The sequence below is a fragment of the Herpailurus yagouaroundi genome, unplaced genomic scaffold (assembly GCF_014898765.1).
Source record: "Herpailurus yagouaroundi ecotype Mexico unplaced genomic scaffold, PumYag 163, whole genome shotgun sequence".
NCBI classification, from domain to species: Eukaryota; Metazoa; Chordata; class Mammalia; order Carnivora; family Felidae; genus Herpailurus; species Herpailurus yagouaroundi.
This window is the reverse complement of record NW_024412404.1, coordinates 14,796,086-14,810,241: the sequence shown is the minus strand read 5'-3', so window position 1 is coordinate 14,810,241 and position 14,156 is coordinate 14,796,086. Positions and strand designations below refer to the sequence as shown.

Below are 14,156 nucleotides of genomic sequence, written 5' to 3'. Positions count from 1 at the left end.
CGCCTGGGCCTTGCTGTGCGTGGGCGGCCAGCGGTTCCCGCGCCTCGTGCTGGGGCATGCTCGCTGCTGACTGGCCCCTGTGGCTTTGCGGCAGCTCTGTGCACTGAGAGATTGTATCCCCTCAGTTGGCAGGCAGAGCTCCGCCCCCGCCTCGCCTGCCGCGAGCGCCGCCGGCCTGGCCGGGCAAGGTACGTGGCATGAGTCCCCCGACCGCCTGCCTCGGCTCCCTGCCACCCCACCAGGAGGGCCAGCATGCCAGGCCCACTCACCAGGGAGGCGAGTCCCATGCTTGCGGGCTGAGATGGGCATGCCAGACGGACCACCTAACTTGGCATCTGCGAGCGCATTGGTGTCACAGAGCCCCCTAACCAGCCGTGCATGCTGGGCGCTTGCCAACTCTCAGGAGGCAATAGCCTGGGGACGTGGAGCTGGGTAGCAGGAGGCTTTCCTCCAGACGGCCGAGGGCCTGGCCTGCCTGAGGGCGAAGGCCAGCGGGAGCCCCCAGAGACAGTCCCGGGCATGGCTGGAGCTGCCCAATGCTAGAACTAGGCTTTGTCAGCACTGTTGGCAGACCCCACAGAGGAAGCCATGCCTCTCAAAATTGTGAAGTCTGGCATTTGCAGGCCTCCAGGTCTGAAAGGCTATAGAGTGCAGAAGCTGTAGAGAGAGCCATCCCTGGTTTTGGATGATAGCCCTGCCACATCCTGAACAAGTCATGTCAGCCCTCCCAGCCTTAGTTTCCTCATTTCTCCGGTGGGGATAATAAATCACGTGGCGATGATTCCGATCATGTATGTTGAAGGCTTTCAACCCTGCCTATATAGGACAGCTTGTAAAACACCCTGATGCCGACGCCCCCCACCCCAGACAAATAAAATCAGAATCCTAGGCAGGGGATAGGCATAATGATTTTTTTAAGCTCCCCAAGTGATTCTAATGGGCAGCCAGGGTTGAAAACTCTGGTGTATACAAAGCACTTAACACAGTAGGTGGTCGGGCATAGTAGTAAACACATAAAAAATAAATTTTAAGTCGCCCCCGCATGGAGATAGGACCATAGGCCATTTCTGGGACGTCAGAATTCTTGTGATGGAGAGACCCCTAGTCTTAGATGGGACCCAACTAGGGTAGGAATGGCCACTTGAAGGGAAGAATAGCAGTAACAGTGACAATGGTTTACACTTAGTGAGTACTTGCTATGTGTCAAGGACTCTGCTTAGTGCTTTTCATGCATGGTCCCATTAGATCCTCACCACTGTCCTGTGACCTAGGCCCTATTTTATCCCATTTTATAGATGAAGAAACTGAAGTTCAGGGAGGTTAACTCACTCAAGGTCATACAGGTAGCAACCGGGAGAGCCAGTTGTCATGGTGGATCAGACAACTGATTCCATCCCCCTGTGCCTCCCAGACTCTGCCATCCATTGTCTGCTACCTTCCTGTGGCCTTGGTGACCAGCAGGCATCACCAGCCTTCCTACACGAAGCTCCTCAGCCTTGAGCCTCATCCTGTGCCTGGCTAGAATCTGTTTAATACCTCATTATTCTGCCCACTCCTTCCTGCTCAGTGGGTCCAGAGAGTAGACTGAGGAAAGAGGGGCAGATAGGACCCAGTAAGCCTGGTAAGGACCTGCCCAGTCAAGGCTTCAACCCCCTGGCAAAACCCTCCTGTAGGTGGTCCTGGTCTCTGTGTCTGTGTCTGTCTGTCCTCACGTCTGGTCTCCTTTGTGAACTGTGACACTCTTGTTTCTTAAGAGCTCTTAGGAGATGTCTTGCATCCTTCCAGCTTGGCCGTTCTGAGGAATTTCATGGCATCTAAGGACGGAGCCCTCACCTTTCACCCTGGCACTCTGCTTCCAGACCTGGGTGAAGTTGTTGAAGGCAGAGTTCCTAGTACCCCAGGCAGCTCCAGTATTGAATGTGGTTTCTCCTCCTAAGTGCAGTGTGTCCCTGTTTCTGCTGAGCCCACTTCTGTGGCAGAAGAGATCCCAGGGTGCCACCCTGAGGGTCTGACGCAGCTTGAGATGCCCTTCTTGCTTTGAGGCTACGAGGAGGGCCCTTTTCCAGGGGCTTCAGGAGACTCCTGGCCCCCTTGTCAGACACAGCGGACTCTTGCGGATCCGGCTGCCAGACTTCAGGTTAGGGAGAGAGTACAATGCAGGAGACTTGATTTTCCTTTTTGTTTTCACAGCTGCCAAAAGCCTACTGAACAAGAAGTCGGACGGTGGTGTCAAGGTAGGTGTCTCCACCCCTCTGGCCTGAGACTGGTCTCTCTCCCAATGTCTCTATGGGGGGTTCTTGGCACTTTGTTCCTCCTTTCCCAGAAACCCTCCTATCCTTGCTTTTCTGCTTTAAAACCGGAAACCTTTGTGCTCAGAACAGCAGGTTCCATTGGCCTGAGAGGGCAGGAGGAAGATGTGTTTCTTTTGACCCTAGTTTGATCATGAAGACTCAGAGGAAGTGATCTAAATTATAATTTACTAGAGCTGAATCCTGAACCTGACTGCAGACACATGCCTCATCTCCATGGCTTGACTCTCAGGGGTTTTTTTTAGGTCATTTGGGTCAGTCTTCTCATTTCCTTTTTCTTTTTAGAGTGCAGATCCTTTTTAACAAATGAAAGCAAAGTTTGCCTGGTTAACTCAGGGTACCAGGGCTTGGAACTGGAAGCCACTATCCTTTTAGTTTTTTGTCCTTATCTCCAAAGCACTTCCAGAACCCAGCTCAAATACCGCTAAGTGAAAGTGTCTTATACTCTCTTGAGGCATAGCCTCCTCAGAAACAGATGAAGGACATGGTGTATCACAGCTTGCTCCCATTTAGGGAGCTTTCCCTACGGGATTGTGGCAAAAGAACAGGGGCCCACAGGGACCAGCAGAAAGCCCTAGTGGGAGTGGCTACTTGGGAGAGGTGGAAGAGAGGTGGCTAGAGGTCTTCACAGGTCCCAGAGTGTTCTGTAAATGTTTGGGGGCAGAACAGGTCCTGGGGCTGGGGCAGGAGTTCATACTATCCTGAAGCCTACCAATTTACACCATAGGGTATTTCAAACTATGAAATTATCCAAACTTTTAAATTCCAACAAAAGTTTAAATTGGGCCTTTCCACTGGATCTTATGTCCCCGCTGAGATATATATGTGTGCCCCGTTTCCCTCCCCCTCCCCTTCTTCTTTTTCATTCTCTGCATGCCTGCTTCTGTGTACTTCTGCCCCAAGGAGGGGAGCTTGGGCTCCACACACACCTGCTGACATAGAGTGGGGGGGTGACAAGCAGTCCCCCAGTTATAGGGACATGAACTGGATGGGTGGAGCCAAGTTAAGAAAAGGTAGAAGGTTTAGTTGGAGAGAAAGTTTGCATATTTCTATCTGGGAAAGAAGCTAGAATCAATTGTTCTTTACAAAGTATTTAATAAGTACCTATCAGAGGCCCAGTGCTGTACTCAATTCTAGGGGCACACAAGAGATAGAAGGGGTGATGTAGTTTTCATCTAGCTTTGAGAAGTTGCAAAGTTAATCGAATAGGAAAATGGACATACCTGAAATCAGCTAGGCACTGAATGGTATTGATTCTGGACCCTGCATTGCATGGTTCAGTCCAAGAAGCTTCTGGGCAAAAGCTTATTGGAGAAAGCTTAAAGGATGTAGGAAGACTGGAACCCAGTCACTGATTGCCTCTAGTGAATGGGATTGGTGGTGAGGACAGGGTGGAAAGACATATCTTTCGTTTTTTAGTTTGTACACATGTATTTTTCCTTAAAATGAAAAGGCATTCCTTCTATAACTTAAAAACGACAAAGTAATTGTATGGGTTCTGTCATGCATATTGATGTTCTCTACTCAACTGGAACATGGGGTTTGTGGTAGAAGGATATCTAAAATACAGCTGGACTGGTCTGGTTGGGCAGAGGGATTAGAGGTTTGTGTGTCAGACCACAGGAAATATAGGCCACTGAGCAGGGAAGCTACAGCAAGAGCTATGCTTTCAAAAGATTTGGCTAAGGGTATAAGGATGAATAGAAGAGGGTGGAAACTAGACACAGAGGTATCAAGTAGAATGATCTGGGCATAGAGTGAAGAAAAGGTGATTAGAAATAGAAAGAGCTAATATTGAAAATACTTAACTACCACAAGAGCACAGGCACCAACTAATCAGAATAGGCACTGCCTAGGGGCACCTGGGTGGCTTAGTTGTTAAAGCATCTGACTTTGGCTCAGGTCATGATCTTGCAGTTCACGAGTTTGACACCTGAATTGAGCTCTGTGCTGACAGCTCAGAGCCTGGAGCCTGCTTCGGACTCTGTGTCTCCCTCTCTCTCTGCCCCTCCCCCACTCGCACTCTGTTTCTCTCTCAAAAATAAACAAATATTAAGAATAGGCAGTGCCTGTAGATAATTGGTCCAGCTGTATCCAAGAATGGGAGGCTGTGATTAGAGGTTGGCTGCCCCAACTTCAAAGGAAGTTGACACTGAATATGTTAAAAAGGACCCATCAAAGATAATGTCAGAGTTCCTTGAAGGTTGGAAGAATTGGTAGTAACTCTGCTAAAAATGGGAGTAATTGTGAAGGAATGCCCATTTTGATGGCCAGAGTTTTATTTTGACCACACTGAGATTGAGAGACAGGTGAAGATCTGGGTGGAGAGGACTTTTAAGGTGCTGGGAAGTACCTGGGGTAGCCCAGGGAAGAGGTCAGTACTAGACCTGCAGATAGGGCTCATATGAGTGAATCACAGGAGTTCACTCATTCAGCCAAATTCCATGCTTCAGGAACTGGGAAGATAACACCATAATCCACCCTGCAAGGTGTTCAGAGTTGGAGAGAGACAGAGAAACCAGCGGTGCCCATGTAGTCTGGTAAGGTCTATGAGGGAGGTGTATATAGGGCAGGTGCTGGGGGAGCAGAAGCCAGCATCTGAGCCAAAACAGGAAATCTTCCTGAAGGAGATGGCCCATGACCTGAGTTTGAAGGACTCCTTTGATCTTGCTAGGTTGAAGTGGGCAGGAGATGGGAGGGATATTCCAGGCAGAGGAAATAGCACAAGATGTATAGGTTTGAAACAGTGTGGTGATTCTGGGAACTTCAGTAGCTCTGAAAGCCTGAAGGAAAAAGTGATTGCACAACGTAGGACCTGAAATAAAGCAGTAACAGCCGAGGTGGTAGTAAAAAGATGGATAAAGGAGACATTGAAGGACAGGTTTCTGATGGAACTTTCTAGATGGCTGCCTCCAAGGATGAGTGTTAGGCATAGCCTTGTAATATTAGCTTAAGGAGCTAATTAAAAAGATATAGATTCCAGGATCCACCCTGGAATTCAGATTCAGGAAGCTTTGGGTGGGAGGTGGAATCTGAATTTAATAATACTCCCCTTCTCCCATATGAATCTAAAGCGCATGAAGGTTTAAAAGTTCAGTAAATGCATATTTTCAGGGCTATCTGTCATTGAGAGGCTGGAAGAAGAGGAATCATCAAAGGAAACAGAAAACACAGAAGAGGTGGGAGAAGAACATATGTGTACAACATTGTCTGACCTTACAGAGCACTGAGAAGGAGGAGGGCTAGGCAAAAAAAAAAAAAAAAAAAAAAAAATCGTTAAATAAATTGCCTTAAATGAGAACGTATGTGGGGAACCCAGTGCCTGATCCTGCTATGTGCTCAGTACATGAGTTTTGTGCTTGAGAGAAGACTTTGAATATAGTAGCTGGATCAGAGGCAAAGATGCAAATGTTTAAGAAGGGAATAATCATCCAAAATTAAATGGCCAGCAACAAGTTGAGGAAAATATTCACAGCAGGTATGATGGGAAGGGTTAATATTATTTTTATACAAAAAAGCTTTCTCTAACAAATAAGAATCCCCCCTAAAATCCAGTAAATAAGTGGTCAGAGAAGATGCACTGACAACCCCATAAAGAGGAGGTAGAACTGGTTAATAAATGTGGATGTTTAGCCTTGCTAGTAACAAAGAAATGCAGGTTGAAATGAGGTGCCATTTTTTGACTCTTAAGTTTGTGATAGTAGCATAAATAACAGTGGCCCTTTCTGAAACAGTCTGCATGTCAAAAGCCATAAAAATGTTCCTGCTCTTTTTACCCTTTAATTTTACTTCTGGGAATTTGTCCTAAAGAAATTCAAGGAGCGCCTGGCTGGCTCAGCTGGTAGAGCAGTAGAGCGTGTGACTCTTGATCTCAGGGTTGTGAGTTTGAGCCCCATGCTGGGTGGAGAGATGACTAAAAAAAATAAATAAACTTTAGAAAAAAAATAATTCAAAATAAAAAAACTGAAAGCGGAAGGATGTTCAACATGACATTTGTAATTGAAAAAATTGGAGACAATTTCAAAAGTCAATAAGATAATGACCAAATAATTCAAGAAATCCATTTACTAGACTTTTACAAAGTTATTAATTTTCATGACTATATAATGTTTTATATTAAGTAAAAAAAAAGTGGGATATAAAGCAATTCGTACACTATCATCTAAATTTTGTTTGAAAAAATGATATGTTTTTGATTATATTTGGTATATATCATGTGGATAGAAAAGGAACTGGAAGAAACCCCATGAAGTATTAATAGTAACTTCACTGGATGATGGGAATTTGGGAAACTTTTATTTTATATATTTTTCTATGTTTTCTACCTTTTTTACCTAGACCGTGCATTACTTTGATAATCAGAGTAAAAATCAAAATACTGTTTGTTTCAAAAAGTAAGGCATCAACTTGTATGTAGCTTATAATGATGTTTTTTTAATTGTGTAAGAAAAAAGACTAGCAAGACAAATAGGATTAGGTGGGTTTTTTTCCTTCTTTGTTTTCCAAGTTGCTTATAATATGGCTACAGACCTTTTAGAATCAGGAACATGTATATAACAGTGAATGGCGTGGCTGGATGGAAGTACTGGCAAAGGCAGAGGGGAGGGCAATGCAAGATGTGTGGGGTTCAACTTTTCTGGACTCTCTTGAAGGTCAAGGTCACCACATGTGTATATGAGGGAGGCCTATGAAGTTGCCCAAAAGATGCTGACCTGTGAGCATCCTGGGCTCTTATAGACCCACCTTTCTTTCCCAGCTTCCCCTTCCCAATTCCTGGTGTTTAAGGTCTGTAGAGAGGTTTGTTTCTCACTGTCCAGAAGTTTTCACAAGATGCTGAACTATTAGCATTGGTTTGAGCATTGACTCTTTTTGAATTTAGGGACCCCAGGTTCTGGTTAGACTTATTTAATAGTGGTATAGGGACCCAGGGTCTGTAGAAGAATGACAGCCACTTGTGAGGACAAGACTCTGGGGGGGGGGGGCACAAACTCTCAGATCCTGAGAGGCCTCTAGTTGAGGACTAGCCCCAAGGCCAGAATGGCCATCCAGTTTTAAAAAAAATAAAGGAACAAAAGAAAAAAACAAGGGATATAGCCATTTCCTTAAGTACTATTTGGATATTTGTTTAAGTATGGAAAGTAGGTTTGAACCCTTTTCTGATTTCAAATTTTAAATATTTAATTTTTAAATAAAAGTGAGATGTGATTCTTTAAAAATGATCTGGTATTGAAACAATGCTGCATTGTGCTGGTTGAGAGGAGCTCAACTATACATGGTTGAGGGCAAAGCCCTGAAAGGATGGAGAGAGGAACTGGAAGAAGTCTACTAACCCAGTAGAAACTAGCCCTTGGGTAGAAGAGGATTATCTTAGGTTTTCCTGCAGGACAGTTTAGGAAAAAGAGGGGCAGCTGGAATTGAGAACTTACTCCCCATTAGGTGAAGCAGACAATAGAAAGTGCTCTACCTAAGGTGAAGTCCAGGTGAAAGCTTGACAGCGTGTTCCTGAAAATCACAAGAACCAAGATTAGGCCTGGTCAGTGTCCCTGCAGTTTTCACTCCAGTGATTCTGGGCAAGTTAGAAACCTGTGCTCTGCTTTAGCCTGGGGAGAAACCAGTGTCCACAAACCCAGTTCAACTCAACAAAAGTTTGTTGATCATATGCTAACTTTAAGGCATTTTGCTAGGCACAGAGGAGATTAAAAAGATGGACCTTCCCTCACATTGTAAACACTCTAGTTGGATAAAAGGATAAGTATGGATGTAGCGCACCTTCCTCTTTTTGAGGAATAATTTTGGAAGTAAAATCTCATTTTGGGGCATAAATGAAAGACTAATGCAAAAGAAGTCCAATTAGGGGTTTCTGACTGGCTCAGTCAGTAGAGCATGAAACTCTTGATCTCAGGATCGTGAATTTGAGCCCCACATTGGGCACAGAGATGATTTTTAAAAAAAAAGAAAAAGAGGGGCCCCTGGGTGGCTCAGTCAGTTAAGAGTCCAACTCTTGGTTTCGGCTCAGGTCATGATCTCACGGTGTGTGAGTTCGAGGCCTGCGTCAGGCTCCATGCTGACAGCACAGAGCCTGCTTGGGATTCTCTCTCTCCCTCTCCCTCTGCCCCTCCCCCGCTCACTCACTCTGTTTCTCTCTCAAAAATAAATAAATAAAACTTAAAAAAATTTTTTTTAATTTAAAATAAATTAAAAAAAGAAGCAGAAGCTGCCCAATTATATTTAGGCTTTCTTTTCCTTTAGATGTAATTTTCAATTCTTTTCAATACTTGTAGTCCCTTTCTTTTCAATTTAATACCGTCCTGAAGATGTCTTCTAAAGTAGAATGCAGGCTCTTGAGGAAAGGAGCATTTATCTGACATGTTCACTGTGCCTAGAATAGTAGTCAGACAACAGATAGGACATGTTCCAAGGGTACTTCTGTCTCCCAGCAAGCTAATTATAAAGTGCTTTCACCTTTTAGACACAGCTTTCTGAGATGTACTTTCAGTGTTCCATGTGGTCTTTATGTTTATGCTCTTGTTTCACATCTGAGCATAAAGTCCATGAGCATCTGGCTGAGGGCTAAAGAATCACTGCTTTCAGCATTCCCCCTGGTTCACATCTTGATGTCTTTGTCATCACCGCACTTTTAATCACCAGCACTCCTATTTTCCCATTTCCCACTAATTCCAAAATGCAGTGAGATACTGTAGTCTTATAAATGAGCATGGCCACACTGACAAAGAAAGGGATGCTACCAATTCACTGTTTACCAGATGATTTTCAAAAGCTCAACATTTTTATCTGAAAAGCAGTATAGGGGTGCGGCAAAAAACAAACAAACAAACAAAAAAACTAGGTTCAGAAGTATAATGTCTCTAAAGCTGAGGATGGCCCCGAGTGGCTTTTGCTATTTACCTGGTAGCTGCTTGCCCAAATTTTGGGCAGACCTAGTAATGAGAGAAAATAAATAACCTTATAGGAGAGCCAGCCTTGTAAGCCCAAACCTATCAATTTGCAGCAAAATGTTACCTTCATAAACTTGTGAGTTAATCTCTTCACAAAGCTTTGAGCAATGCTGAGACATTTTAGAATATACTAAATCTGTGTTTGTGAACCTGACAGCAAAGGAGGTATTCTCCCAGGGTCTGGAGGGATTTGTGTGCCTGGTGGTCTAGGTGCTGTTTTAATCCTTCTGGTGCTGGGCTCCAGGTCTCCTTCTTCCACTCTTTCCTCCTGAGGCAGAGCCCGCGCTGCTGCACTAACCTGCGGCGTCTCTGTGCTTCTCTTCTTACCTCCTCTTTCCCCTTCTCTTTCCCTTTCGCTGTGGTGTGTCCAGAAAAGGAAGTCGAGTTCCAGCGTGCACCTAATGGTGAGCCTTGCCTGCCCACCCATCTGCCTCCTCCATGCTGCCTGCGTGCCCGCCTGCCAGCCACGCAAACCCATTCTGCCATGTGTGTGTGCTTCACTCATCCTCACTGCATGTCTGTGCTGTGTGGGCAAGCGTGGCCTGTCCTGCCAAGCAGGGGCCATTGCCCAAGGTTTCCCGGTGACCTAAAAAATGGGCATCGGAATGTATGGTATGGCACCCCCTGCTGCAGAGCTTGGACTGCCTCCAGCAGCCCAGGGCAGGAAGTGAAGCTAGGAGGGACTCGGAGCCAGGTGGCAGTCACAGGGAGAGACCCTCACTCGCTATTGCTCAGGAGGAGAGGCCCTGCTCACTGGGGCCTCCTGCTACAGACTGGCAGCTGGTGGGCATCTGTGTGGTGGGCAGAGGACCTGGTTGTAGGCTTACAGCCCTGAGCCTTACTGTCAGCCTTTTCCCCTATGCAAGTGCCCATTAACAGGCTGTGCCCAACATTTCATCCTTCCCCACCCACCCCTCAGGAGGAGCAGCTGAAAGAATCCAGAGAACGTACCTTTCTTTCTCATGGGACACAGGCCACCAAGGGGAGGGAGCAGCCTGAATTGTTATGAAACCATCCATTAAAGCCAGAGGTTGGTCCACCTGGGTGACATCTCAGCCTTCTGCAGATATGGCAGGCTTAAGAGCACCCTGGAGTTCTTGCTCCCTGCCAAGATCTCTGTCTCAGCTAGGCTTTGCAGGGAGGGCAGCCTTATCCAATGAGTCCCAAACAGGTCAGACTTAGTAGCTGAGCTAGGGGGGTGGGGAATAGAAGAGAGCAGAGTTTATGTGAGTTTAGACCCACATCCTGACTATTCCTGGGACCTCTCTTTTCCAGCCTGCAGAGTTCAGTGGAGTCTGGTAGTACTTGGTACCTGGCTTAAGGTTCCATGCCTAGCACTGGGTTTGGGGACATGTCAGCCATTGACAGCAAGCTAGGGTTGGATGCCTTCAGGTCTGGTCTAAGGAGCCATAAAAGAAGCCTCCAGTCAAGAAGTAGGACAGTCTTGCTAGCTTTCTGTGTGTGTCCTAGGAAGGAAGAAGCACATCCTAACTGCCAATGTGTCCTCATTTGTGCCCTGCACAGAGATGGTAGCTACATGTTTGTCTCTCTGTCTTTTGAAGAACATGCAGGCGTCAGGCTGCTCTTTGGTGGCCACTGGCTCCACTGGGACTCCCAGTGATACTGAGTACATTGGTGAGGGTATCATAAGAAGCAGAGGGGATTGTAAGAGGCAAAAGAGCCTCTTATAGATACGGCTCCCCCACCCCGGAGATCAGCCTCCTTCCTTCCTCACCATCCTCCCCCACCTTCCTTGCTGTGCCATTCAGTATAACATTTCAAAAGGCAAGGAGATATCCCAGTGGTCTGCTGCTGTTAGGAATGTTGGCCTGCTAGGCAGCCTACTCTCCCGGCGGCTGGGTTCTGGGACCATAGCCACAGCCACCCACCCTGGATTCACCTGCCCTGCCTTGGAGTTCTGCTCTCACTCCCAGTTGAGCAAATCCAAGATTTATCAGGCAGAAAATATATCTGTGCCAACTGCATAGCCTTGTCTCTGCTCCCTGGGGGCAGTGGGTGCATTCTGTATCCAAAGTCACATTCCCCCCCTTTCCTCTAGGCGAGGAAATCTCGCCACCATCTTCTAGGCGAGGTTTTTTTTTTCTCTTCATGTTCCTCCTCTTTTCAGATCAGGCTCCGAGCTGATGTTTTAAGGGAAAGGAAATGCAGGTGGCAGGTTGAAAGGGCAGCAGGAGACTGCCCACAGATAGGGGGCCCAGAGTTTCTGAATTTTGTTCTGCTCTCTTATAAACCACCCTTCTTTTTCCCTGTAAAATAAGAAGATCCTGAATTTCTTTGAGCGAAGTATGATTGTGCAGTGATGTGGCATCTGACATAAGCAGAGATTTCTGGAGAGATGCTTTAAAACAAGCCTCAGGGCTAATCCCACCTTAAGGATGCTTCCAGAGCTAGGTCTCTGGGCCTCTCCCAATACTCCCCTCCTCGGATTGATCATCTCTCCGACCATTGCTCCCATCCACATAGTATTATGGAGGCCACCTCAGGCCTAGCTCCTCCGGGCCAGGCCGGGGGGCAAGGGAGGTCTGGGAGTCGAACCTGAGCAGCTTTGGTAACTCTAGAGGAACTAAACCATCTGTTTTCTTGTCTCAGCCACAGAGCAACAACAAAAACAGTCTCGTAAGCCCAGCCCAAGAGCCCGCGCCCTTGCAGACGGCCATGGTACCTCCTGACTACGGCTTCTCCGCCCCTGCCCCTGGCTGCCTCCCGCTCCTTCTCCCTTCCTCTTCTTGCCCTCCCTCCCAGGCCTCCTTGGCCCTTTCCTTCTAGTCCCTATAGAGCAGGCTGCTTTGTGTACTGCCCTGTGGGCCCCTTCCCCTCATTGTCCCGTGTGGCCATGCTCCTTCCTGCACCGCACAACTGCTGCTCCTGCTCCTTTCGCTTTTGGGGGGAAAGAGTGGTCAGGGCTCTCAGCTAAACCTCTCAGCCCCAGGCTGGGCCCCCATGGGTCTGCTGTGGGAGCCGGGAAGGTGAGTGGCTTATAAAAGAAGAGGGTAGGAGCTTTCTTCGGACCTGCACATCGGTTCTTAGAGGCTCCTTGTAAACTCTGCCTCGGCTTCTCCTTTGCAAAGCTTTGAACAAGAAGGAGGGCTGGGGTCCCTTACCTCTGGATGGTGCTGAGGTCTCTGAGTTCCTGGAGAGCCCCATGCTGGGGGCACTGTGTGCTCCCAGAGCACCTTCTGCTAGTGGTGGCTAACTAGAGAGTTAGCATGGGGGGTGACTGGGAGAGAAGGAGGGATAATTGTGCCTGCAGACCCGGACCCTCGTGCTGCCTTACGGCACGACAGGGACAGGAACTCTGGGGAAAGGTGGTAAAGCAAGCAGCTCTCTGGGCTCAGCTTGCTGAGGGGCCATCCTGGGTCTTTCTGGGAGACCTTAGTCTACTCTCCCTGTGTCCCTTCCTCCTACATACTCCTTGATGAATGCTGTTGGCAGCGCCTGGCCTGGACCCTCAGCCCCACAGCTCCTCCAGTGTACCTGTCCCGTGGGAAAGAACACTCAGATCTAGCAGGAATCAAGGAATCAGGGACAGAGGCCCTTGACCTCTCAGCTTCCCTGGTACCTGCTTTTGTTAAGTGCCAGGCCTCTCCTTCTTTCTCAGCCAGTGCTGTCCCCTAAATCTGGGGTTTCCCAGCTGTCTGGGACCCAGTTGAGCCAGGATATTTTGTCTTGTGGGAATGGCTGGTGGGCAGGCCTCAGTGGTCATCATAGGGTCTGTGATGGGATAAGGATAGGGTCCCTCAGGGAAAAGCTGTAGGTCTGTCCTGAGGTCAAGAGGGTAATTTTCATCTTCTCTCACAGGAGCCACAAACCACCGTGGTGCACAATGCTACAGATGGGATCAAGGTGAGTGGCTCCTGAGCTGGTCTCCTGCTTTATGGATCAGCAGGAAACAGGTGGGCTGGATCACAGGGTCTATGGGTCCTGCAGATGGCAGATGACAGGCCACACCTCGAGGCCACAGTATGCGTGGAGTCCAGGCTGGGAATACCGTGCATCTGTTTGTTTCCTGGACAGCAGTATACTTCAAGCTCTATAGTCAGGCAGGCCTGGGTTTGAATCTGGGGCCACTGTCACTCTGGTGCTCTGCACTTCAATTTGCTTCTCTGTAAATTGAGGATAATAATAATTAAATCTTACTCCATGACTTGTGAGGCTTAAATGGCAGCAATTAGCTAGAAAAACAGAGGAGAGTATAACCAGACCCTTAGAACATCCTCCATTGCCTCCCCCACTATGCCCTCAGTAACTTTGTCTTATTTTCACTACTCATGACAAGATAAAAATCTCTCTCCACAGGTGTGGGGGAGGCAGATAATAAACTAAAAACCAAATAAGTAAGATAAAATCCAGTAGTGGTAAATGCTATGAAGAAATGATACAAAGTAAAAAAAGGGGGGGGTGAACAAGGCCTTTAATTAAGTGGTCAGGGAAGGACTTCCCTCAAGAGGTGATTTTTGAGCTAAAAACTAAACAATAGGAAGGAGACAGCTGGGCTGACTCTGGAGCAGAATGCCCTAGACAGGCAGGCTGCAAGTGTAGGAGCTTAGCATGTATACAGAACAGAGGAAACGAAGCAGAGCCTAGAGCATGGAGCTAGGGGAGAGTGGCATTGGGCGGTGGGGGGGGGGGGGGGGGGATCCCGGTGGCACAGGGAAGAGGGCAGGGAGTGGCGGGGGCAGGGGGAAGGGGGGCAGGGTGATGATGTTGGAGAAGCAGGCAGGCCTGCTTCGTAGGACTTCATAGTAGTTTGCATTTTATTCCAGCAGTCAGGAGAAGCTATTGGAGGTTCTTAGCAGGAGAGTCATATAGTCTAATTTACACTTTGAAAAGCCCCTCTGGCTGTGTTATGGGCAAGAGCTTTAGGGAGGTA

The 14,156-nt window shown here is 47.5% G+C and overlaps 1 protein-coding gene across 22 annotated transcripts in view; it reads left to right on the top strand.

Moving 5' to 3' along the window:
- Nucleotides 1-14,156, top strand: part of CAMK2G (calcium/calmodulin dependent protein kinase II gamma) — a 56,209-nt gene that overhangs the window by 33,034 nt on the left and 9,019 nt on the right. For 5 of the 22 annotated variants that reach the window (XM_040485447.1, XM_040485431.1, XM_040485439.1 and 2 more), the window contains 3 exons: nt 2,191-2,234; nt 11,876-11,944; nt 13,085-13,129. In XM_040485447.1, the coding sequence (XP_040341381.1) occupies nt 2,191-2,234; nt 11,876-11,944; nt 13,085-13,129 (158 nt within the window). Of the gene's footprint in view, nt 1-125; nt 189-2,190; nt 2,235-9,636; nt 9,670-11,875; nt 11,945-13,084; nt 13,130-14,156 lie in introns of all 22 variants that reach the window. The other 17 variants (XM_040485427.1, XM_040485433.1, XM_040485442.1 and 14 more) reach the window with 7 other exon arrangements.